Source organism: Malaclemys terrapin, chromosome 10, assembly GCF_027887155.1.
Source record: "Malaclemys terrapin pileata isolate rMalTer1 chromosome 10, rMalTer1.hap1, whole genome shotgun sequence".
NCBI classification, from domain to species: Eukaryota; Metazoa; Chordata; order Testudines; family Emydidae; genus Malaclemys; species Malaclemys terrapin.
This window is the reverse complement of record NC_071514.1, coordinates 71,217,714-71,243,378: the sequence shown is the minus strand read 5'-3', so window position 1 is coordinate 71,243,378 and position 25,665 is coordinate 71,217,714. Positions and strand designations below refer to the sequence as shown.

Below are 25,665 nucleotides of genomic sequence, written 5' to 3'. Positions count from 1 at the left end.
CACCCCCTGACAGCCCCCCCCAGAACTCCCAACCCATCTAAACCCCTCTGCTCCCTGTCCCCTGACTGCTCCGATCCCTCTCCGCACTCCTGCCCCCTGACAGCCGCCCCCAGAACTCCCAACCCATCTAAACCCCTCTGCTCCCTGTCCCCTGACTGCTCCGATCCCTCTCCCCACCCCTGCCCCCTGACAGCTCCCCCCCAGAACTCCCAGCCCCCTACCCCCCCTGTTCCTTGTCCCCTAACTGCCCCCTCCTAAGACCCCCCCCCCAACTGCCCACCAGGACCCTACCCCCTACCTGTACCCTGACTGCCCAAAACTTTCTCCACTCCCCCCAAAAAGCCCCCCCCCCGTTTCTTGACTGCCCCCTCCAGAACCTCCCTGCCCCTTCTCCTGCCCCCCCTTACCCTGCTGCTCAGAACAGGGTGTTGGGCTCTGTGCGAGCCGGACACGTGGCTGAGCTCCCCAGCACAACAAAACCCGGTCCCTGGCCCTGCACAACAAAACCCGGTCCCTGGTCCGGACCGGGTTGCAGGGGAGAGCTGCCCTTGTATCAGCACAAAGTGCTCTCGCTCCCGTTTTGCTACCCTGCATGGCAGAAACCGCTCCCAGTTGCAAAAGGGGAGGGCTGCACTTTGTGCTGAGACACTTGCTCAGAATGCAGGGCGGAGCTCCTCTCCAGCTGCTCCGGAGTCCAGCCCGGGACTTTCCTGCAGCCCTCCCAGCCGCTCGCTCTGCTGTGCCGGGGGAGGGGGAAATCCCGGACATTGTGAGTGCTTTACAAATTCCCCCCGGACGCTATTTTTAGCACAAAAAGGAGGACATGTCCGGGTAAATCCGGACGAATGGTAACCCTAACTAACATGCACAAAAAGATGGTGGCTGATAGAAGACAATTTAGCAATAATTACCACCTCAAAGTTATCTAGTATTCTATAAAGCTAATCTGACCATTAAAAATAATGACACAATATTTTCACAAAACAACATTTGACACATACCTGCCAGCAGTGTAACAGTCAGTATTGAATGATAAGGCATAGATGGAAAATAATCAAACAGAAAGATGAAGAGGAGTTTAGGGTCTGATTCTCCTCTCACAGTATTGCCTTCAATGAAGTTTCTCTTGATTTACATCAGTGTAAAAGGTAGGAGAATCAAGTCCACTGAGTTTCATAACCATCCCAAGGCCCCGGAACAATGCAAATTACAGCAAACAGTGACAATGTCTATTCCTCATCACAAATACTATCTAGCTCCTTCTGATATCAACAGAGGACAGGTCATAGCCTGAAGAAGCAATGAATGATTATAGCAGAAATGAAAATTTATACTCTTAACTCCACAACAAAGCTAAGTTCTCCCCCACTCTTTGTTCCTTAAGTCCTTCCTTCGGATTTTCCCAGAGATTGTCTTTGGTAGCTGTTGAACAAATTCCACCTAATTTATAAAAAAATAAAAATAATAATGAAAAAATAGCAAATTAAATGTGGTTTGGTGCTGTCTTGCTTTCTGGAACAAAACTTCTATTGTAAAGGTTAGAGATTCCTTCAGGATAAACCCTGGAGAAAGTCCACCAGCATTCATAAAAGAACGAGCTTCTTGCTAGGGAAATGGAGCAGCCAGTTGCTCACACAGTAATTCCTAAACTTTTCCAGGAACAGTCCTGCTCCATTGAAAGCTAGGGAATTTTGCCATTAACTTCAATGGGAGCAGGACAGGACCTGTAATCCACTGAAGTGAGGTTTCTTTTTCAGAGCACATACTAATCGAATATCTGAGAGAGAGATTTCCCAGTTACGGCCCTGATCCTGCAATGGTATTTGATAGTACAGACTTTTCCGTCCACTAGGACTTCAATGAGACTCTGCCCTGCCTTCGGTGGGTGTCTATATGGATGCATCTGAAGAAGTGAGGTTTTTACCCACGAAAGCTTATGCCCAAATAAATCTGTTAGTCTTTAAGGTGCCACCAGACTCCTTGTTGTTTTGGTAGATACAGACTAACACGGCTACCCCCTGATATATGGCTATAACAGCTAAACCAAGTGCTACTGACGAGCCACCCGATGTTGGAGTACCCACTCAAACACCAAATGGAAATGTAAAGCCCTTCAGTTATAAACTGTGAGCTTGATGCACTGCTGTCCAGTTCTATGCAGGTCTAACAGCTGATATCAATGTAATGACACCAGTGTAAACTGAAGTAACACAGTAGTGAATCAGGCCCAGTGTTTGGACTAAAAGCCCAGTGAACAGTGGATGGAAGCAATTTATACATACCAAGCTTAGTATTGATATGTATAAAGAGGAAAATATTTGTTTACTAAAAAGTAAAATCTGTTTACATTTCTAATCTGATCTCTAGTTTGGATCAGAACAGTTTTAATTTTGGGGTGCATTGTCAGTAGTTACCCTTACATTCAGCACTCGGAGGTACTTGCCTTTCTGGGATACTTGTAAGGTGCAGTAACTTTTTTGACATGCTCTTGCAGCTCCTTAGTTAATTTTTCTGGATCACGTGATGCAAAGTCAGGAGACAGAATAACAAAGGCTTTCACCACCTACAAGACACAGTCAGATGTAGGCAACATCTAATATTTAATCACATTTACAATGATGAAAACTGAAAACTATAATTTGCAACATTAAAATTGCTTTCAAGAGAGGAGTGTAAGATTATGGGCTAGATGCTGGCATACAGTAAGGCTCTTTGTGCCATTCAGGGCCTTAAATCTGCCCTATGTAGGCATCTGAGGATTCATCCAGTGTGTGGGAATCCTCAACTAGCATACAGTCAACTATGCCAGCTTTTTACCACCTCTTCTTAACACGCAGCACAGGAGGTGGAGGTGGAGGTCGGAGGGATGTGGCTTGAGCACACTGCTCTTCAATGGTTCCTGGCTAGCACAACAGCTCTAGGGCACTGTTTCAAGTTAGTGGAACTTACAGCAGCCCTGTGGCTGCTTCTAGTTGTGCTACAGCCTGCAACATGCCTAAGGATTGAGCCCTATCTATATATAAGTATATGCCTATGCATAAACATCAAGCATAGTTTTCAACTAAGGGCCTGTTTTGCAAAATATCCCATTAAAGTCAGTGGGTCTGCTCTCAGTTTCACCGGTGGAACCCACTGGAATTCACCGAAGTCACTGTGGTTGCTTGGTTGTATGTAGGAGTAGAATTAATCAATTTATTTTTAAATAGCAAAACAAATAAAACAACACTAGTCAGTTTTTCCTAGAATGTAGGGTCAGCTTTTTCAAAGCACCTAATCTGTGTAGGCACCTAACTCCCTTTGAAATCAATGGGAGTTAGGCACCTAACTTGCTTAGGCTCTTTGAAAATCCCACTAGGCAGCTCTCTGCATTTTTAAGTGGTTAAATACATTTGAAAATCTGGCCTTTAGCATTCCTAGATTTCCTTTACAGCTATAGTTTATTTCTAAACATGTATATACAGTAGGTGTTTTTGCATAACCACTAATATCAACCTCATTACCTCTCCTCTGATGGGATCTGGGCTGCTGACAACAGCTGCTTCTGCTACTGCCGGGTGCTCCATCAAGGCATTTTCTACTTCAAATGGTCCAATACGATACCTAGGAGAGGAAATAAGAGCTTGGTATTTACAAACTGTATCAATCTCTCGCGGCTTAGTATGGAAACCCCATAAAAACAAACTTACCCAGAAGATAAAATGATGTCGTCAGCTCTTCCAACAAACCAGAAGTATCCATCTTCATCCATAATGCCCCTGTCTCCTGTGATATAAAAATCCCCACGTTCTGATGCAGCAGTTTTCTCTGGTTCATCCTGACAACAACAAAGGAAATCTCACAAATGGTAATGAACCCTTAGGATCCAATCCAACTCCCATTGAAGTCAATGGAAAAAATCCCAATGGACTTCAATGGGAGACAGATCAGAACCTCAGTGGTGTTTTACCATAAATTGTTACTGAACAGAAGAAGGCCATAGTTACTCTGTCACGAAAGGTTTCATGGGAACTCACTTATCTTTATACAAGATTTTTTAAAACTTACAAAACTTTTCATATCTGTTCTTATTTGAACCTTTTCAGTCTTGCTGTAGCCTATATAAGTCTAGCATGATCTGATCTACTATGAATACATTCTGTGTTTCTGAGATCAAGTGACTTTGTATTAGAGCTGTGCGAATGATTACACTTGAGCTGCAGAAGTACTGTCACACAGCCCTAACGTGTCTAAACTGGCTGTGAACCAGTAGTGATTTGTCTTTGCCATTTGCTAACAGAAGCATTTTGCAAATATCTTTTTGCTCCAGCTAGGTCCCCACAGGCTTGTCCAGGCACTTGTTCGTAGTCTCTTTCCATTTCAAGCCTGGTTCATTGGGACAGGCTACATGAGGCAAGTCAGAAGGCGGAAGTCACGCGTGCAAGAAAGTCAGTTAAACACATCTGGCATATATCTTTACACATTACCTACCCTTTTAGCCAGCTTTTGCAGAAAGGGCCATGTATATTTTTGTGGGCACTCCCACTGTCTGCTCCTTTGAAAAGCTAGCCCTTAAATCCACCTTCATTAATAGCATGATTAGAAAATCAAATTGGAAGACTGGGATGGAGGAGGAGACAAAGAATGAGAGAATTGTGTTCTTCATTAAAAACCACCTCCTTGCAATGAACCATTAAAAACATTGAACTCTGGGCCACGCTCGCTTTTAGTGACACTTTCCAGGGCCAGCCTGCCCCGCCCCCCTCCAAGGATATGCACCAGAGGAAGGACAGGCAGCAGTCCTGCTGTGTAACCTCCCCTAGGATAGCTCAAGGGGGGAGGGAGTATTAAAAATCCGCCAGGTGTTCCACAGTAGCCCTATCAGCTGAGGCTGAGTTGGATCAATGCATCCCTGGCCACAGTCACCTGTTTCTTAGGGTATGGCTAGAATGCAGTCACTGAGTGTGACTGCAGCTCGAGCCACCATACTGAAGCTAGCTTTAATCTAGTTCGCTCAGGTCCTGGAAGTGTGAAGCTGTGTCAGCACTGGTTTCAGCATGGGCTAGACCCTCAAGTCATTACCCAGGGTTTCAGACAGGTTTGTACAACCTGCGCTGAACTCATGCTGCCTCGGCTTCACTACTCTGGGACCCGAGATAGCTATATTAAAGCTAGCTCAGGTATGTATACTTGGGCTACAATCACACGGGATGATTGCTGTAGAGACATATCCTTAGTCCTCCAGCAGAGGGAATATTGCAGAGGTTTTCTGTCTCAACCCACAAGTATACTTTCTGCCTCTGGTTGCACCAATGGAAGTCCTGTTTATGAGACACATGAGCTATTGTCTTTGGAAGGATAAAGACACCCACAGGAAGATACTTTAAAAAGTTATCAGTGTCTTTAAGATGTGGCCTCAAAGTCTGATTAATTTCATACAAAGTTTCCTTACCACGTAATGAGAGAAAATACAAAATGGCCTTGTTGGTTTGATTCTGATGGCAATATCTCCTTCTTCCCCAGGAGGCAGAATATTAGCATTTTCATCTATTACCTAGAATGAGAGAAAACCCCTCCTGAATGATTTAATGTTTTTTTGTTAAACAGAGAGATGTACTGAATTAAATGTTGAGAGACTCTGGTGTTGTGTGGGAACTTTATCTTACTTCAGATTGAAAGTGACCAGGAGTATCAAAATACCTGAACATCATAAGGTGGAGACGCCTTTCCCATAGCACCAGGTTTAATTTTCATCCCTTTGCAAACTGATAATATCAAAACCTGTAAAATAAAATTGTATGTGTGCAACAAAATACAGTGCTTGATGTTTTCTTTAGATATGAACATTTGTAACTGAAAACATTTTGCATGATCTATTTTACTAGTAAAATGTTTGTAGAAATGTTCATTTGAAAAATGAAAAATGGTGATTTTAAACACAATAGGCCTGATCGTCAACTGAAGATCTTGCTCAGTGGGATAAAGTCTGCTCTCAACTACACTAGTGAAAAAATCCAGATTAAATCCCTTGGAACTCAACTTCCTCTCATTTGCATTTGTTTTACACCACTTTAACGCCATTAATTACAAAGAAGTATGTCTGTGTGAGAGCAGTGTCCATTAACTTCAAAGAAATATCAGCCCGAGAGAAGAATTTGGCCCAGCAACTGATATTTACTATTAGCTACATTATAATGATTGTCAGCACGTACAATTGGAGACTTTATTCCTGTATGTCCCAATCTTCTCTTGCACAGATTTTTTCTACAAGGGTGCTGGTGATTCTACAAGTTTAGACACATGGGGCTTAGGTGTCCTCTGATCTGAAGTGACTCCACTGATATCAACAGAGTTAAATAACTGTAAAAAAACCAACCTGATGTGAGGTAAGAATTAGGCACATGGAACTTTCTGCCGGTTGTTCCATTAGGAAGATAGGATTATCTACTACAGAGAACTGACTGGGACTCATCCCTGGAAACTCATGGATCTCTGAATACACACCTGAAGCCAGGACCATCAGTGCCTCTGTACTGTTTCCTCATGCCCTAGCCCAGCCCATAGGTCTGGCTCATTGCATCCCCACCTGTGGAGTGGGGTTCACTGTGAGGTGAGGAACGAAGCATAACACTGTCAGGATCAGCATTTATCTACACCTGAAACCCCCTAGAGTTAAGAGGGAATGATGTCACACAAAATGATTCTCTCCCAGACCTGGCCTGGTTTGTTCCCTCCCAGCTGAGCTTGTACAGGGTTGGAGGAAGAAGGGAATGTTGCTGTGTAGCCAGAATGCCCTCCTTACTGCCCCTTCCCTCCAGCCAGATTGGCCACTTTGGGTCCTCAGTGGTAAGATACACCCTTATTGTGTTTTTGGAACACATTTAATGAGTTAATTGAATAGCTAATGGCCCCTTTAAAATCTGCTGCTGAGATGTTTGGCTGAAGGAAAACATGCTGCCTAATTAAATTCCTAGGCCAAAATGTTCAAACTTAGACACCTAAATCTATGTTTAGGCTCCTGAATAAATATAGCCTGATTTTCAGAGATGCTGAGAACCCAAAACTCAGAATGAAGTCAATGGGGCTGCAGGTGCTTAGCACCTTTGAAAATCAGACTACTTTTATTCAGGGGCCTACATATGGATTTAGTAGCCTGATGTTAGTTGCCTATATTTGAAAATTTGGGGCCTGTTTTCCTGGATAAAGCAAGAAACCTACCATATGGATTTGATATCTTTCCTCATGAGCTTGAGTTAGAATTAAGCTTATTAGGTGTGTGATTGAATGCAAACGTACTGTTTCAGTCTGGCCGTATCCTTCATAGATATCCATCCCTGTTTTGCTTTTCCATTTCTCCATCGCTTCAGGGTTGAGTGGCTCACCCCCACTTAGGCAGTGCTTCAGGCTCTTGAACTTGTAGCTTAATAAGTGTTTAAAACAATGATTAGGATGACTAAAGCACATTACTATAGAGACTTTGGCATGGTTCGATTCTGGGCTTCATTCGCTGCAGCTGTAACTGGTAAAGAACTTACAGAGTGAGTTCAACTAGAATTTCAACCTCTGATTTGGTTATTTTGTTAAAATACAACCTGGCAAAGGAAAAATCTAGGGCTGTGATTCTGCTAGAACATGGTTTAGTTGAGATGGTTAGTAAGCCATCTAGATGTACCTGGTAAGATCATGCTGCACCAGCATGCGATAAACAGTTGGTGTACCACAGAAAGAGGTTACAGGAAACCTGGACAGACACTATGAATGAAAGAAAAGAAAACTTATTTACATTGTTAGTTCCTTGGGGCACAGTCTTTTGGTTGTTGTACAGTGCCAAGCACATTTGGGCTCTGGTCTATGATATGGGCCCTAGGCACCATCACAATACAAACAATAAATAAAGTGAATACATTATACTAAAAAGGCACAGGGCTAAAATGATGTCTTGGGCTAGGTCTGGCACGGCTATTAAGAGTTCTTGTTCCTTTCTTTTTTATCTATATTTATTTGAAAGTTAACTTGCTTATGTTTTGGAGTGAAGCATTTTCCTGACACAGTGATAGGCACAAGTGAAGAGAACGTAATAAAAATACTTAACACTTCTTTAGCACTTTCTACTCAGAGATCTCAATACACTTTACAAAAGAGGGTAAAGTTTGATTATTGTCCCTTTGCAGATGGGGAAACTGTGGGATAGGAAGATGATGTGACTTGCTCGGGCCTGGTCTACACTATGAGTTTAATTCGAATTTAGCAGCATTAAATTGAATTAACCCTGCACCCGTCCACACAACGAAACCATTTATTTCGAAATAAAGGGCTCTTAAAATCGATTTCTGTACTCCTCCCCGACCAGTGGAGTAGCGCCAAAATTGATATTGTCATTTCGAATTAGGGTTAGTGTGGCCGCAATTCGATGGTATTGGCCTCTGGGAGCTATCCCACAGTGCACCGTTGTGACCGCTCTGCACAGCAATCTGAACTCGGATGCACTGGCCAGGTAGACAGGAAAAGCCCCGCAAACATTTGAATTTCATTTCCCGTTTGCCCAGCACAGGAGAGCACAGGTGACTACAGAGAGCTCATCAGCACAGATAACCATGCAGGCCGATAATCGAAAAAGAGCACTAGCATGGACCGTACGGGAGGTACTGGATCTGATCACTCTATGGGGAGAGGATTCAGTGCTAGCAGAACTTCGAAAAGACGAAATGCCAAAACTTTTGAAAAAATCTCCAAGGGCATGATGGAGAGAGGCCACAATAGGGACTCAGAGCAGTGCCGCGTGAAAGTCAAGGAGCTCAGCCAAGCCTATCAGAAAACAAAGGAGGCAAACGGTCACTCCGGGTCAGAGCCGCAGACATGCTGCTTCTATGCTGAGCTGCATGCAATTCTAAGGGGGGCCGCCACCACTACCCCACCTCTGACCGTGGATTCCGGCTAATCTCATCAGCCACACCTGAGGATTCTGCGGACGGGGAAGAGGAGGAGGAGGAGGAGGAGGACTTGGGATGTATTCGTGGCCAGTACAGCTACTGGAAAAGTCTGTTAACGTGTCTGGGGATGGAGCAGAAATCCTCCAGGGACATCTCCATGAAGCTCTCCTGGAGGTACTCCAAAAGCCTTTGCAGAAGGTTTCTTGCCTTATTCTGTCCTCCATGGTAGGACACTTGACCACGCCATGCTAGTAGCAAGTAATCTGGTATCATTGCATGACAAAGCCTGGCAGCGTATGGTCCCAGTGTTTGCTGGCATTCAAGCAACATCCGTTCTTTATTTCACTGTGTAATACTCAGGAGAGTGATATCGTTCATGGTAACCTGGTTGAAATATGGGAATTTAATTAAGGGGACAGAGGTGGCCCCTCCTACCGGGCTGTTTGCCTGTGGCTGAAAATAAATCCTTCCCTGTAGTAAGCCAAGCGCGGGGGGGGGGGGGGAAGGGGGGAGTTTGGCGCTAAGCTTTTCATGTGTGGCTAGCAGGGATCTTCCCTGATACCAGCCACGCGGTGGGGGGAGGGATAAAGCGATCATCCCAGAGAATTGGATGGGGGGTGGGTTAGTTTGTTTTCTGCTGCTGAAGGTTAACAGGAAAACTGCAGCACTCAAAATGGGCTTTGCTTGGTAAGTGGGAAAGGAGGACGCAGAAGCCGAAAGACAATGGCTTACCATGGCCGCATGCAAGCTGAATTCTGTTGCCCGGACCTGCGTCTGTGATCTCTAGCAGCAAAGCCACAGGCACTCAATATTAAGAGGCAAAATGCGACCTTGCACAGAAATCACATGTGCTATGTAATGTGAATAGTGTTGTTCACCGTGAAAGAGTATAAGCATTGTTCTGAAAAATGTATCTTTAAAAAATTCTCTCCTTTTTTCCCTCCCTCCAGCAGCTGCAAATTTTTCAAGCCTCCCTCCTCCGTCCCGAAGGCTATCTCAGATAAGGCGTCGGAAAAAGAGGACGCGAGACGAGATGTTTGCGGAAATCATGGAATCTACCTGCAATGAAAGAGCTCATCTGAATGAGTGGAAGGACACGGTTTCAAAGTATAGGAAAGCTGCCAGTGAACGTGAGGACAGGAGGGACCAACGTGAGGAGAGGAGAGGCGCTTGAGATGAGAGGTGGCGGCAGGAAGATCAGAGGAGGCAGGATGCAACGCTGGGGCTGCTGTGTGAGCAAACAGACATGCTCCGGCGTCTGGTGGAGCTTCAGGAATGGCAGCAAGATCACAGACTGGCGCTACAGCCCCTGTATAACCCTCCTCCCCCCTCCCCATGTTCCATAGCCTCCTCACCCAGATGTGTAAGTATGCAGGGGGTGGGAGGCTCCGTGCACCCTCCCACTCCACCCCAGTGGACAGCCCAAGCAAAAGGCTGTCATTATTTTAACCTTTTTTTAGTGGCATTTTCCTTCCCTCTGATCCTCTTCCCAAACCCCACCCAGGCTACCTTGTCAGTTCTCTCCCTCTTTTTATAATCAATTAATAAAGAATACATTATTTTTAAATGATAGTGACTTTATTTCCTTTGAAAGCAAGCTGTGATCGAAGGGGGAGGGTGGGTTGCCTACAGAGAATGAGTCAATAAAGGGGGTGGGTTTTCATCGAGAAACAAACAGAACTTTCACACGGTAGCCTGGCCAGTCATGAAACTGGTTTTCAAAGCTTCTCTGATGCGCCGCGCTTCCTGGAGTGCTCTTCTAATCGCCCTGGTGTCTGGCTGCGCGTAATCAGCAGCCAGGTGATTTGCCTCAGCCTCCCACCCCGCCATAAATGTCTCCCCCTTACTCTCACAGAGATGTGGAGCACACAGCAAGCAGCAATAACAATGGGTATATTGGTTTGGCTGAGGTCTGAGCGAGTCAGTAAAGTGCGCCAGTGACCTTTTAAACGGCCAAATGCACATTCCACCACCATTCTGCATTTGCTCAGCCTGTAGTTGAACAGTTCCTGACTCTTGTCCAGGCTGCCTGTGTATGGCTTCATGAGCCATGGCATTAAGGAGTAGGCTGGGTCCCCAAGGATAACTATAGGCATTTCAACATCCCCAATGGTTATTTTCTGGTCCGGGAAGTAAGTCCCTTGCTGCAGCTGTTTAAACAGAGTAGCGTTCCTGAAGACGCGAGCATCATGAACCCTTCCCAGCCATCCCACGTTGATGTTGGTGAAACATCCCCTGTGATCCACCAGTGCTTGCAGCACCATTTAAAAGTAACCCTTGCGGTTTATGTACTGGGTACCCTGGTGCTCCAGTGCCAAGATAGGGATATGGGTTCCATCTATCGCCCCACCACAGTTAGGGAATCCCATTACAGCAAAGCCATCCACTATGACCTGCACATTTCCCAGAGTCACTACCTTTCGTAGCAGCAGCTCAATGATTGCTTTGGCTACTTGCATGACAGCAGCCCCCACAGTAGATTTGCCCACTCCAAATTGATTCCCGACTGACCGGTAGCTGTCTGGCGTTGCAAGCTTCCACAGGGCTATCACCACTCGCTTCTCAAGTGTGAGGGCTGCTCTCATCCTGGTATTCTGGCACTTCAGGGCAGGGGAAAGCAAGTCACAAAGTTCCATGAAAGTGTCCTTATGCATGCGAAAGTTTCGCAGCTACTGGGAATCATCCCACACCTGCAACACTATGCGATCCCACCAGTCTGTGCTTGTTTCCCGGGCCCAGAATTGGCGTTCCACGGATAGAACCTGCCCCATCAACAACATGATCTCCAAAGCGCCGGGACCCACGGTTTGAGAGAATTCTGTGTCCATGTCCTCATCACTCTCGTTGCCGCACTGCCGTCGCCGCCTCCTCCTTGCCTCGTTTTTCTGGTCCTGGTTCAGCATAAACTGCACGATAATGCGTGAGGTGTTTACAATGTTCATGACTGCTGTCTTGAGCTGAGCGGGCTCCATGCTTGCCGTGGTATGGCGTCTGCTGTGTTTACCCAGGAAAAAAGGCGTGAAATGGTTGTCTGTCGTTGCTTTCATGGAGTGAGGGGTAAGGCTGTACCCAGAACCACCTGCGACAATGTTTTTTCCCCATCAGGCACTGGGATCTCAACCCAGAATTCCAATGGACGCATGAGACTGCGGGAACTATGGGATAGCTATGGGATAACTACCCACAGTGCAACGCTCCGAAAATCGACGCTAGCTCTGGTACATGGACGTACACCACCGAATTAATGTGCTTAGTGTGGCTGCATACATTCGACTTCATACAATCTGTTTCCAAAATTCTAATTCTGTAAATTCGGATTAATCCTGTAGTGTAGACATACCCTTGAGGTCACCCAGAAGCTCAGTGATAGAGCTGAGAGCAGAACTATGTTTCCTGACTCCCAGTCCACTGCCCTTATGTAGAGAACTGGGAAATAGCTGTATTACTTTTTGTGAATATGGTGCATGCTTTTGTATGTTTGTTTATGATGGGTGACTCGCCTCCACACCACGGAAACACTAACCCAGGAACCAATCCCTGTAGCAACCCTCGTTGCCTACTCTGTCCCCATATCTACACTAGCGACACCATCAGAAGACCCAACCACATCAGCCACACCATCAGGGACTCATTCACCCGCACATCTATTAATGTTATATATGACATCATGTGCCAGCAATGCCCCTCTGCCATGTATATTTGCCAAACAGGACAGTCTCTACATAAAAGAATACATGGACAGAAATCGGACATCAGTAATGATAACATACAAAAGCCAGTAGGAGAACACTTCAAACTTCCTGGACATTCTCTAACAGATTTAAAAGTAGCCGTACTTGAACAAAAAAACTTCAGAAACAAACTTCAAAGAGAAACTGCAGAACTAAAATTCATTTGCAAATTTAACACCATTAATTTGGGCTTGAATAGGGACTGGGAGTGGCTAGCTCACTACAAAAGCAACTTTGCCTCTCCTGGAATTGACACCTCCTCATCAATTATTGGGAGTGGACCACATCCACCCTGATCGAATTGACCCTACCAACGCTGGTTCTCCACTTGTGAGGTAATTCCCTTCTCTTCATGTGTCAATAATATAATGCCTGCATCTGTAATTTTCACTCCATGCATCTGAAGAAGTGGTTTTTTACCCACGAAAGCTTATGCCCAAATAAATGTGTTCGTCTTTAAGGTGCCATCGGACTCCTAAGTGTAGGTAAGACAGTATGCGCATAGATCTCTGTTATTTTAAATCAATTTTTCTGAGTGCTGTGCACCTTTTGGTAAATAAGTTATACTATATATTGAAGAACCTGCTTCATACTATTACCACCCCAGGCTCCTGAAGGGAAACTCTTTCAGGTGCCAAGCCTGTTGGGCCTGCTATGTATCTCGGTTGACATCCAGGGGGATGTAACCCAGCGACCCAGTAGAGACTAGTTGGATCGTGGGGTCCCACCCCCAAAGAGGAGTGGAGGCACAGGCCTGTCACTTGAAAGGGGTGCACAAAAGAGGCAGCCTACCCGGGGATGACACTACTAGACAACATTGCCTCCCCTCATAGTCTCATGATTTTTATGTTATTTTAAAGTTACTTCGGATATTATCCTTTTTTACCATCTGTTTTGCACATATCAGTTATGGCTGAAACCACATCATGATGTTTTTATTCTTACATTCAGGACGGTTGTTGCCTCAAACTGCAGCATGCTGTGTGTAAAGATACACGCTCCCTGAATCCATGGAGAAAAGAAAGAGCCATAGGCAAATTTTACCCAGCCTGGGTCAGACAGGCCCCACAATATGTCAGAGGGATTTAAATCCAACCAAAACCTGGTGATAATGACAAAAAAAATCATAATGGGAAAACACTGAATAGAAAAACAAAAGTGAATGTACAAATGGGGAGTGAATGGAATTATTTGTTGTGAATGAACATGGCTCTTTTTTCTGTTCATGAACTAATCCTGATTCCTATGAGTGGATTCATTAGTCAGAATTATACTGTGAGTAGTTGAATGCTAACATCCCTGTGAGATGTTTGCCAACTGTTCAAATAATCTATTCATTATTCTTTATACTTGTGTGATTGCTCACCTAAGTCACATGGTTTTGTTTCAGCTTCTTGATGGGAGAACAGATATTTCTTATTCTCCTGTTTAAAAAGTAACTAGACATAGTGAATAGACTGGTCAACATTTTTTGAAAGAAACATTTCTCATCAGAAAAAGGAGTTGCATCAAAATAAAAATTTTCTGTAGGGATCTATTTTGGCAGAATCTATTTTGGCTGAATTTTCCAGGAAAACAAAATTAAATATTTTTATTTGGGAGTCCCATGATATGCTGCAGCACCTCAACCACAGGGAGGGGCTGTGGTGCATCATGGAAGATGTAGTTCATCTAGGGAAGAATGGGGACATGAAAGACCTGAAACTACATTCCCATGTGGCACTCTGGCGGTGAAGGCAGATGGAGAGATTAATGTCCTCCAACATTAAATATGTTGATTTGAGAATGTTGAAACATTTTTTTCAACTGAAAATGTGAAAAAATGAAACATTGAGAAATTGCCAAATCAAATTGTTTTGGAACTTTGTCCCACAAAAAGTTTAGATATTTTGACTTTTCATCCAATTCAGGAGGAAAACAAATGTCAAGATATCAGAATTTCCCACAAAACAGAAATTCTGCGTTTGATCATCATGATCACAATAAGAACATAAGAACATAAGAAAGGCCGTACCGGGTCAGACCAAAGGTCCATCTAGCCCAGTATCCTGTCTACTGACAGTGGCCAATGCCAGGTGCCCCAGAGGGAGTGAACCTAACAGGCAATGATCAAGTGATCTCTCTCCTGCCATCCATCTCCATCCTCTGTCAGACAGAGGCTAGGGACACCATTCCTTACCCGTCCTGGCTAATAGCCATTAATGGACTTAACCACCATGAATCCATTGATCAATCCATTCCTGGTATGAATTTTCAGACAAATAATCATATATTCAGTATTTTTTACATATTAATTTTGTGATCATGGATTATCAGAGCAACAAAGTATTTTCAGTACATACCTCCCAGTCGAGGTCATTCCAATACCAAAACTACTGTGAGAATGTTCCACCATTTTGGGGTAACCTGTGGTTCCACTAGTAAAGTAGATAGTCATTGCTTCTTGACTCTTTGTCTTAACAGGGTCATGATCACCAGGTGCAGCTCTTCAAAATAAAGACAAGAGTACATCAGAATGGATAAGCTATCCAACAAAGGAAACTTCAATCCCTATCTAGTTTACAACTTAAGTGCAGGTATTTCTTTTCTCTTTCCAAATTAAACTGCTTATGGTCTCATTCTTAATGGTCACTTGCCAGTAAGATTTATTAGGCCAAATTCTGGTCTTGGAAATACACACAAAACTCCCTTTGCATTCAGTGAGAGCTAAGGGCCTGATCCAGTGCTCATTGAAATCAATGGAAAGACTTCTCTTGACTTCAATGGCCCTACGTGTGTATCTGAAGCTAGAGTTCAGCACACTTTTTCAGCAGAATGACCCTGTTCTGTTGTCATTAATGCTTCTCCCTTGCCCTCTATATATTTAAAGCCAAATGTATTTGCATATCTCCTCTCCCATCCCTGTTAACTTTTTATACTTGTATTTAATTTAGTGTTGGAATGCAGACTTATCAGGTAAATGAGGGAAGAACTGGCTCCCCCCAAACACATGGAATATATGAGTTATGTCAGTTCTGAAATTGCTTTTTAAACAAGGAGGGGTACAATACAAAGCTGGAAACACCTGAATTTCCATTTGGATGATTAGCTCACTGAGGCAAGACATACTCACTTGAGTAGTTCTTTGAAGTCCAGCCATCCATCCCTCCTGCCTTCAGATACCATTAGCCTGGTTTTTAGAAACTGGCACTTGGACACAACTGAGTCCACTGCAGGTGCCAGTGTATCATTGGTAATGATGCATTTGGCCTTAGAAGCCTGGAGTCTATAGAAAATGTCATTAGCTGTCAGCTGGGTTGTTGCTGGAATATAGATAATTCCTAGAAGTGCAATAAATGGAAGTTTAAAAGTAGCTGAACATTTAAAAATACTTGGGCCAGATTCTAGCCAGTGTAAGTCCATTGGCTTCAACAGAGCTGAGCCAATTTACATTAGGTGGACATCTGGCCCCTTGTACTTATCCTTCTGTGCTATGCCTTCTGCTGCTGTTATCTACCAGGGCTGGCTCCAGGTTTTCTGCTGCTCCAAGTGGCGGGGGGAAAAAAAACAACGATTGGCGGCGCTTCTGCGGCAGCTCAATCGCGCCGCTCCATTCTTCGGCAGCAGTTCCGTGGCGGGTCCTTCACTCCCTCTCTTCCTCTTCGGCAGCAGCTCAAAGAGGAAGAGAGGGACTGAGGGACCCGCCGCCGAATTCCCACCGAAGACCCGGACGTGCCGCCCCTTTGTATTGGCCGCCCCAAGCACCTGCTTCCTTGGTGGGTGCCTGGAGCCGGCCCTGTATCTACCATAGAATTAATTCCCATGCAATTGCCTCTTCGGACTTATTCCTAGTGGTAGCCTATGACCTGGAGTAGAGTTAAGCTACATCAGACTGAAGTAGAGCATCATTGTGAATCAGAAATCCCAACCTAATCCTTCACCCTAGGTTCTTCCTTTTTTATCTTTGCAGAAGAATCTTCTGGGAGATAACGTTATTTTGCTGCCAATACTAAGGCCACGTTGTCTGGGGGATGCCCCCTCCTGATGCCCCATGAGGCTCACACATCATTTAAACTATGTGCCTCAGCTTTCTCCTTTGTAAAATGGGCTCTGTTATATTAATATTTTGTCATGAACTTCTTTAAAAAATATACAATATTTAAATGTCAAAACATCTTTTTATGCAAAATGGCTAAATATACTACTTCTCTGAAATATTATCTTCTGATAAAAATACTGAGTTTGGAAATTGTTTGAATGCTTTAATAATTGATGTCAGTTATTGACCCTGATCCTGAAAGCATTTAAGCTGTGCTTAACTTTAAGCACGTGAATAGTCCCATTGATTTCACTGGGACTGACTAAGAATGTGTGTAAATGTTTGCAGGATCAGGGGCTAAGGCAGAGATTCAGGAAAGCAGAGCTGTGTGAATAATGGATTTTTCAGTTTGCTGGGAATTTGAAAAACTGAAAAAGATTGTTTAGGATCAAACCAAAATTGAAAATTTTCAAAATTTCGGTATATCATAAAGATGGAAAAAAATTGCTTCACATCAAATGAAACATTTAATTCAATTCAAAACAAAACTCTTGTTTTGATTTCAAGCATTTTTTATGTTTTTAATTTAAAAAAATTGAAGGAAATTTCTAAATGAAAAGTCATTTCAAAAAGAAAAGGAGATGATCTAGGTTCAATTCCCAGCTCTACCAGAAACTCCCAGTGTGACCCTGGACAAGTCACTTAATCTCTCTGTGCCTTAGATCCCTATCTGTAAAATGGAAATAATAACACTTCCTTTAGAGTGACAAGGTGGGTGAGATAGTATCTTGTATGGATCAACTTCTGTTGGCAAAAGAGACAAGTTTCTGAGCTCACACAGAGCTCTTCTTCAGCTATGGGTAAACTTGAAAGCTTGTCTCTCTCACCAGCAGAAGATGGTTCAATAAAAGATATTACCTCACTGTGACAATCTATACTATTATAGTCACCACTTTTACAAGACTGTGATACATTTTGTACAAAGTATGCCTTGTGAGGTATCATTTGAAATGTCATAATCTGCTGAACATTACTGTCCCAGTAAAATATGTGTATCAATATTGTATATAAAGTTATAAGATTCTACTGTATAGCATTGCTGTAACATGCTCCAGAGTCAGAAAAGCAGGCCAAAACCAGTTTTTCAGAGACAAAGACATACTGGCACCTCAGCCAGCTATCAACAAAGTCAAGTGGCTATCACTTAGTTAAGTGATTATTCTTTGGCAAGAACTAGGGCGTGAGTGAGAACTTTACATATTGGCAATGAAAATGGCTGGAGTTTCCATGTAAACAGATTGGCTGTTGCCTGAACCCCCGCTGGAGATAATCCTCAAAGAGGGGAGAAAGGTATAAGAATGGAGGACACCCACAATACAAATCACTTCTCTCTACCCCCATCTCTACTCACAGCAGCAACAATGCTCGCAAATCAAAGAAAGCATCATTGAACTGGGGGAGGGGTGCTCCTGACTGAAAGGGGGCTTATCAGCCAGTACAGACTGCTATAAACATACGGTGAGACATAACTTTTTTTATTTTTAAGTTCACTTAGCTTGTTAAGTGAAGTATTAGCTTGCGTTTTACTTCTTTATTTCTTTTGTAACCAATCCTGACTTTTATGCATCATTACTTGTAATCACTTAAAATCTATCTTTCTGTAGTTAATAAACTTATCTTCTTGTTTTATTTTAACTGTGTGCTTGGATTAAAGTGTGTGGGAACTCCATTTGGGATAACAAAGATGGTGCATATTATTTTCCATTGATGAAATGACAGACTTTATATGAGCTTGCATTGTTCAGTACAGTTTTGAGCAGTACAAGACGCACATTTCTGGGGGACAAGGCTGGGACTGGGAATTTGTGGATGTTGTCTGTATTTAATTCATGAGTGGCTGGCCAGAGCATGCACGTAACTTAGCTGGGAGTGATTTTAGATGCTGAAGGCTGTATGAACAGGCCAAAAGTGGATGTTCTCACAGCAAAGCAATGTAAAAAACACCCCAGGCTAGAGAATTTAGGGGACACAGCAGTTCAACAGGCCAGATTGTACCCTGTTACATTCACCCACCTTGTCTCTCTAATATCCTGGGACCAACCCAGCTACAACACTGCAATATTTCCTTTGTCAGTCTTTTCTACTCCGACTCTGATCCAGCAAAAACTTACTCACATGCTCAACTTTACACACTCTAAGCATTCCCTTTGGCTTCAATGGGACAGGTCACAGTGTGCACAGTTAAGAGCAGAAATCTTTGAAGTACTGGGGCTTTAGACTAATCTCCTCAGGACAGGGACTGTTTCTTGCTCTGTTGGTACAGTGCCTAGTTTAATGGGGCCTGGAATTCAGTCGGGGTCTATGAGCATTACTGAAATACAAATAAATTCAGTCACTTATTATTCTTTGTACTGACCTGTTCTTATGCAGCCCACTGTTATCGACCACCATTCTGGTATCCGGGGTAGCATCACTATAACTCTGTCTCCCTTTTTCAGACCACATGCATCAGAGAGTACATTGGCTGCTTTCCTGGATAGAAATCCCAGCTCCTCAAAACCCCACCTTACCTCATTGCCTTGATCACCTACCCACCAGAGGGCTGGGATTGAGGAGGCTCTCTCTCCATTCTGGCAAAGACAAGAAATTAGGAAAATGTGTAAATACACCTCTACCCCGATATAACGCGACCTGATATATGAATTTGGATATAAAGCGGTAAAGCAGCGCTCCGGGGGGAGGGTGGGGTGGGGCTGTGCACTCCGGCAGATCAAAGCAAGTTTGATATAACGCGGTTTCACCTATAACATGGTAAGATTTTTTGGCTCCTGAGGACAGCGTTATATCGGGGTAGAGGTGTAATGCAACCATCAAGAGGAGACTCAATGCTTCAAACACACGATTGCTTAACTTCAAGCAGAGGCGCAGTCTCCTTGACTTCAGCAGGACTAACCCTGTGGTTAAAGGTAAGCATGTGTGTAAGAATTTATAGGCTTGTGGGCTTATATCCCAAATCTAATATGTGCTTGTTAATCAAGTACATTGGAGAATTTGCTTCTCATCTTCTGAGCTGCCCAAGCTATGCATAACGATGCCTTGTTACCATATGAAATGTGCAGGTTTAGGCCAGCCTGTGGGAAGGTTTACCTCTGGACATGTTTTGCCATAGATTACAATCATGGTTATGGGAAAAGAACTGTCGAGCTCTTTATGTTATTAGTATAACTCCAAGTGTACAAGATCCTTAACCTGCTTCCTTTAAACATGGTCCAGAACACATAATGAAGATGATTGTTATTTCTATTACAGTAGTGCTTAGAACTACTGTACTCAGCACAGCGGTGGGATGAGCCCATAGTTCTCCTATTGGTAAAGAAGAAATGATCTTTATATAAAATTGCATTGAGAAGTTAATGAGAAACATAACCATTCTTTAAACAACAGACCATTACAAGTAACATACGCAGGTGAAAATGTACAGCAGGCCCAATCACGGACTCCCTGTGAAGATAAGACTGACCATGACTGCAGGATTAGGCTTCGTGAGAGCACAAAAAAAGTTTCTAACATAAATTATGATGGTTTTAGCCCCTCTTATTGAAAACATACAATTATTTATTTTTTTGACATTTTTAAACCTAAGTTCCCTGTGTATCTATTTTTATGGAAAATAGCTAAATATATTACTTCTCTTAAATATTATCCCCTGATAAAAATACTGAATGGAGACATTTTCTGAATGCTTTAATTGATTCCAATTATTAACCATGATCCTGAAAAACACTTAGGCATGTGTATAACTTTAAGAACATGATAGTCCCACTGATTTCACTACCTACCGTGTGTAAAGTTAAGCACATATGTCAATGTTGGCAGAATCAGGGGGTAAGGCACGAATTCAGGAAAGCTCTTAAATACATGCTTAATTTTCAGCCATTTGACTTAAATGGGATGTAAGTGCTTTCCTGAATAGAGATGCTTTCCTGAAGCTGGGCCCAGGAGCAGAAGTCTAGGCTTGTGGTTAAATCAGAGGATTGGAATGAAGGAGATAATGTAGGTTTATTTCTCAGCTCTGCAACAAACTTCTATTGTGACCTTGGGCAAGTCATTTAATCTCTCTGTGTCTTAGTTCCCTATCAATAAAATGGGACTAATAATATTTCCCTTCTCAGTCTTTTCTACTTATGCCCTGATCCTAAATGTGATCATAGGTTGGCATGTGAAGCAGCAAATACTCTTAATGGCATTTTGACTATTCACTAGAGCTGGTTGAAATTTGGAATTTCCATTTCATAGTACATTTCAACATTTTGTAATTTGTTTTCATTCTGAATAACAGCATGTGAGCAGTAGTAGTGCATAATATAAGATGCTGTGCATTAATGTAAAATTAATAAATGTCATATAAAATGACAAAATCAAAAAAGAGAGACAAGGTGGGTGAGATAAGATCTTTTATTGGACCAACTTCAGTTTTTGAGAGAAACAAGCTTTCTCTCCCACAAACAGAAGCTGGTCCAATAAAAGATCTTACCTTACCCCCCTTGCCTCTCTAACGCTGTGGGTCTGACACAGCTACAACTAGACTGCATAAAATCAAAATTTAATTTTCCAAAATGAAACTTTCTATTTTAATTTTAATGGGAATTTCATCAAAATTGATACGATTTTGTGCAATTTTTTTGTTTAATCAAAGCAACATTTTTCAGGTGGAAAACTTGGGATAAAAGTTTTTCCAAACAGTTCAGTTATTTATGTGACACCCTTAAAAGTATCCTATAGCAGCAAAATAGTTATCATCTACTATGAAAGGATCATTACAGAGATCACATGTTTTGGAACCGGTATCTATAACATGATATAACACCAGACACAAATGAACGAAAATATTGGAACCAAGGAGACAAAATATGTTACCTTTTCCATTTGACTCCATTTGTCCAAAACATCACTTGCAAAATTAAAGTGCTCTGGCAACTCTTTATAGAGGCTCGGGGATTCATAGCCAGAGATATTTTGAGGGGCAAATCCTCGGCAATGTTTGCTGAAGAATCTACAAGGTGACTTCGGGGTCCAAACAGAGTTAAAAATCGGGAGTTTAAATAAAAACTTCATGGCACAAAAACCTTGTCAGAGTTCTTGGTTTAGATTATATAAACATCGAAGAAGAATATTCTGTGAAGGGCTTTTTACCTGCAATGAAATTATTTACATAAACTTTATACTGAGAGCTGCCTGAAAAAACAATATTGATGGTCAAAGTAATACAAATCAGTTACACGATCTATGCCAAAGGTCTGATCCTTATCTCACTGAAGTACGTGGCAAAAGCAGAAGAAGGAGTGTGCTTAACACCATGATGTTTCCCACAGACCCAAATCCTGGCCCCAGAGGAAAGCCTGGGCAGCCAGGATGGGCATTGGGGAACTTCCCCAGGGTGTTGGAGGAAGGTATCCATCCCCAAGTGGTGGAGTGGCAGGAAAACCCTTTGTCACTGCTCCAGAGTCAGGGGTGGTCTATCCTCTATGATGTCAATGCCACCCCAATGTGAATATTAACAAATTTATAAAAGGGCAGATTCACAGCCCCACCTATAAAGCCACTTTGCAGCATCAGTGCACAATAAGACCTTGCAAAACAGGAAACCACAGTGCACGGGGGCTAAGCGCCCCTTTGTGGGCTCTTCAAATCCCCCATTCCTCACCCTATACCTTGGAACTGCACAAGTTCCTCTGCGTGGCCGCAGCCTGCTCCGGTGGGCCAGCCCAGGTGGCATGGCCGCAGCATGTTCCAGCAGGCTGGGCCAGGTGGCACGGCCGCAGCGTGCTCCGGCGGCGTGGCCACAGCCTGCTCTGGGGGGCAGGGCCGAGCGGCCAGGGCCGGCTCCAGGGTTTTTGCCGCCCCAAGCAGTGCCCCCCCCCCGACCCCCAAAAAGCCGCGATCGCGATCTGTGGCACTTCGGTGGCAATTCAGCGGGAGGTCCTTCACTCCGAGCAGGAGTGAGGGACCCTCCGCCAAATTGCTGGACATGCCGCTCCTCTCCGGAGTGGCCGCCCCAAGCACCTGCTTGCTAAGCTGGTGCCTGGAGCTGGCCCTGTGAGCGGCACAGCTGCAGCCGGCCAGCCCCGGAGCTGCAGCTGCTTCGGAGGCTTGGGGGAGAGCAGATTGGCCAGAAGCGGAGAGACTCTGGCCCCGCCTCTTCCCTTCTGGCTCTGCTGGCTGTGTTGCCTCTCCTTGCTCCCTCTGTTGAGGGGAGGGGCTGTGTCCCACCTCTCCCTCTCTATACCCGTTCATAAGCCAACCCCCGTCTCTGGTGCTCCCTTTTTTTACTAAAAAAATTCGGCTTATGAACGAGTATATACGGTAAACTATTGATGTATGTAAAGTAAATAAGGTTTTTAAAATGTTTAAGAAGTTTCATTTAAAATTAAATTAAAATGCAGAGCCCCCCGGACCGGTGGCCAGGACCCGGGCAGTGTGAGTGCCACTGAAAATCAGCTTGTGTGCCGCCTTCGGCACGCGTGCCATAGATTGCCTACCCCTGTTCTAAATCTCGGACCCACAAGCTACAAGTGAGGTCTAAATTTGGCAAACCAGGTTCTCCCATCCCCATCTGTCTCTTCTCCAACTGATCATCTCAATAATGAACTTCTAACATGGGTTTACTTATAGCTTTCCTGTTTTGTAAGATTGAATTGTCTTTTTTAAAAACTTATTTTATAGGTGAACGCAGGGCCGGCTCCTGCTTTTTTGCTGCCCCAGGCAAAAAAAAAAAGGCGGTCGGACTGCCAAAGCAAAAAAAACCACAAAACCAAACAACAGCCGCAGGGAGCGCGTGGAGGGCGGTCAAGGCGGCTTGCAGTGGGGGTGAAGGGCGGCACCCGCCCGCTCCCTCCGCCCGTGGGCAGCCAGGCACTGCAATCCGCTTGCAGCCAGGCGAGAGGGGCTCCCCGCTCCGGCCTTGGGGTGCCTCTCCCGGCCGGGCAGGCTCCAAGGGGGCCGACACAGGCAGTGCTGCCTGGGGTCTGCGACCTCCACGTGGGGCTGGCATCGCAGTGGGGCTTGGCACAGTGCAAACGGCGCCAGGATCAGTGGGGCCCGCCCCTCCGCTGCCCGCCGGGCCGCCGCAGAACTGTCCCTGCCTCCGCTGCCCGCCGGGCCGCCGCAGAACTCTCCCTCCTTCCAGTGCCCGGGGGCTGCAGGAGGTGCTGGCTCAGCCGCTCCTTTAAAGGCAGCTCGGCCAGGCCGGGCTCAGAGCGACGCGGGAGGCGGAGACCGGTGCAGGCGGTGGGGAGTGGCGCGTCCCGGGGAGCCCAGTGGCACGATGAGCAGCGGGGATCACTAGTTCCTGCCCCCCCGGTCGGGGTCCGTGCCCCTTCAGGGCTGGGCTGGCCGCCCCAAGATTGGCAGGAATGCCGCCCCTTACAATGTGCCGCCCCAGGCACGTGCTTTCTCATCTGGTGCCTGGAGCCGGCCCTGGGTGAACGAATTAGGCTCAAATTAGATATCAGCATAGTAGTCTATCTATTTTATGTCCAGTGTTTAGGTTCAAGGATTTTAAAAGTTTTATAAACAAATAAAAAAAAAAGCAACCAACTGAGCAAGCAACCAAAAACTCACCTAATGGTGACTCCAGTTTTGTAATATCTTTTTTCAGATTTTTTGGAATTCAGGAAAGATGTTGAACTTGCAGGTCAATTGCCAGCTACTCACATTCCACAGGCTGAACTGTAACACACTGGGGAGAACAGAAAGTCCCGGAGAGCTCCTTGCAGGACCTCTTAAGGATTTCAGAACATAGAAGTAAATATTAACTTTCACTCTGAAACACACAGACTTTATTTGCTAAAATAAAGTTTGTTCTAACTGCTGTTTTTAAATAGGTAAACAGGGCATTTCTCAGTGTTCTAAAGCAGATAAAAAAGTTCTCTCTATATATTTTTCTCTCACCTTATGTGGGTATCAGACAGAGGAAATATTGCTGATAATACAGATTAGGATCTTGAATATCATTTTGTGTTTAGATTTCATTTAGAGCTTTTTTGAGCCAAATTAACTGCTGCTCTCACTCCATTCACTTTAACTGGATTGCACCAACAGAAAACCTGTTTATCTATATTGTTGAATAGTGTTTAATAAATATGAATGTTATGAGTTTGACTTAATCCTGTGGATTTCATCTGACAAATACCAGCAAGTAAATATTTTGTTTGTGTACTTTACTTTTCCTTTATAATGTACAAAACTGCCTCACAATTTTAAAAAATCATTTTTCTTCTTGACTTTGTTTTGGGAATTTCCCTGCTTGGGACTCCTTGGAGGATTAGCAACATGCATTCAAAACAGTGAAATGTGGGTGCTGAGGAAGGCTGAAAGGTGGTGGATTAATGGTTTTGATTCTTGTTGTCTTGGTCAGCTGCACCTATTATGGGCATGACAAGACTAAAGCAATGCCGATATTTGTAGCCAAACCCAGCAACTGCCCCCATCAATACTGCTTTGGTTTTGGTGGTTTTCTTGGTATATGTGAGACAAACCTGCAGCCAAACCAGGGCTACTCTCTCAGCTGCCCCTCTTACAGATCCACTGTGAATCACCATTCAGGCTTGCAGCAACATCTCACCGCATGTATTTACCCTTTTCTCAGAGGATGCAATGACTCAGCCTTCCGGCATACAGCAGTAGCCTATCCCTGGATTAGATGATCCCCAGGGTCAGGTATTTCCCCCACCCCACCAGAGATGTAGATCAGCCTGTGCAACAACATTACCCAGCCAGGAAACCTCCTGCTGCCTCGCAGTGTATTAGACTTTATAGACTCCCAAGCTGCTCCTGAACTAGTGCCTGTTCCTTCCCCAGCCTTGCCTCAGACCTGTTCCAGTCTTGTCCTTGCCCTAGTCTGACTTTGCTCCAATGTTGTTCATGAACCGTGCATCAGTCTTGCCTCTGCCTCCTGCCCTCCTCAGATTCTGACCATGAAGATTTGACCTTTGGCCTGCACTTGGATTCT

The 25,665-nt window shown here is 44.2% G+C and overlaps 1 protein-coding gene across 2 annotated transcripts; it reads right to left on the bottom strand.

Annotated features, from left to right (window-relative positions):
• Positions 1-1,002: 1,002 nt before the first annotated feature.
• On the bottom strand, positions 1,003-24,393 carry LOC128844678 (acyl-coenzyme A synthetase ACSM3, mitochondrial-like). Of its 2 annotated transcripts, none has more exons than XM_054042600.1 (14): positions 24,276-24,393; positions 21,573-21,848; positions 19,072-19,285; positions 15,750-15,957; positions 14,980-15,123; positions 13,583-13,739; positions 7,649-7,728; positions 7,273-7,396; positions 5,677-5,757; positions 5,429-5,530; positions 3,687-3,814; positions 3,501-3,600; positions 2,444-2,563; positions 1,003-1,440 (listed from the first exon to the last, which is right to left on the bottom strand). In XM_054042600.1, exons 2-14 carry the CDS (start codon positions 21,768-21,770, stop codon positions 1,354-1,356), a joined length of 1,743 nt encoding a protein of 580 aa, XP_053898575.1. In that variant the 5' UTR covers positions 21,771-21,848; positions 24,276-24,393; the 3' UTR covers positions 1,003-1,353. The 2 variants fall into 2 exon arrangements, with proteins under 2 accessions (XP_053898575.1, XP_053898576.1); XM_054042601.1 differs by lacking the exon at positions 24,276-24,393 and adding an exon at positions 22,367-22,514.
• Between the last annotated feature and the right edge of the window lie 1,272 nt (positions 24,394-25,665).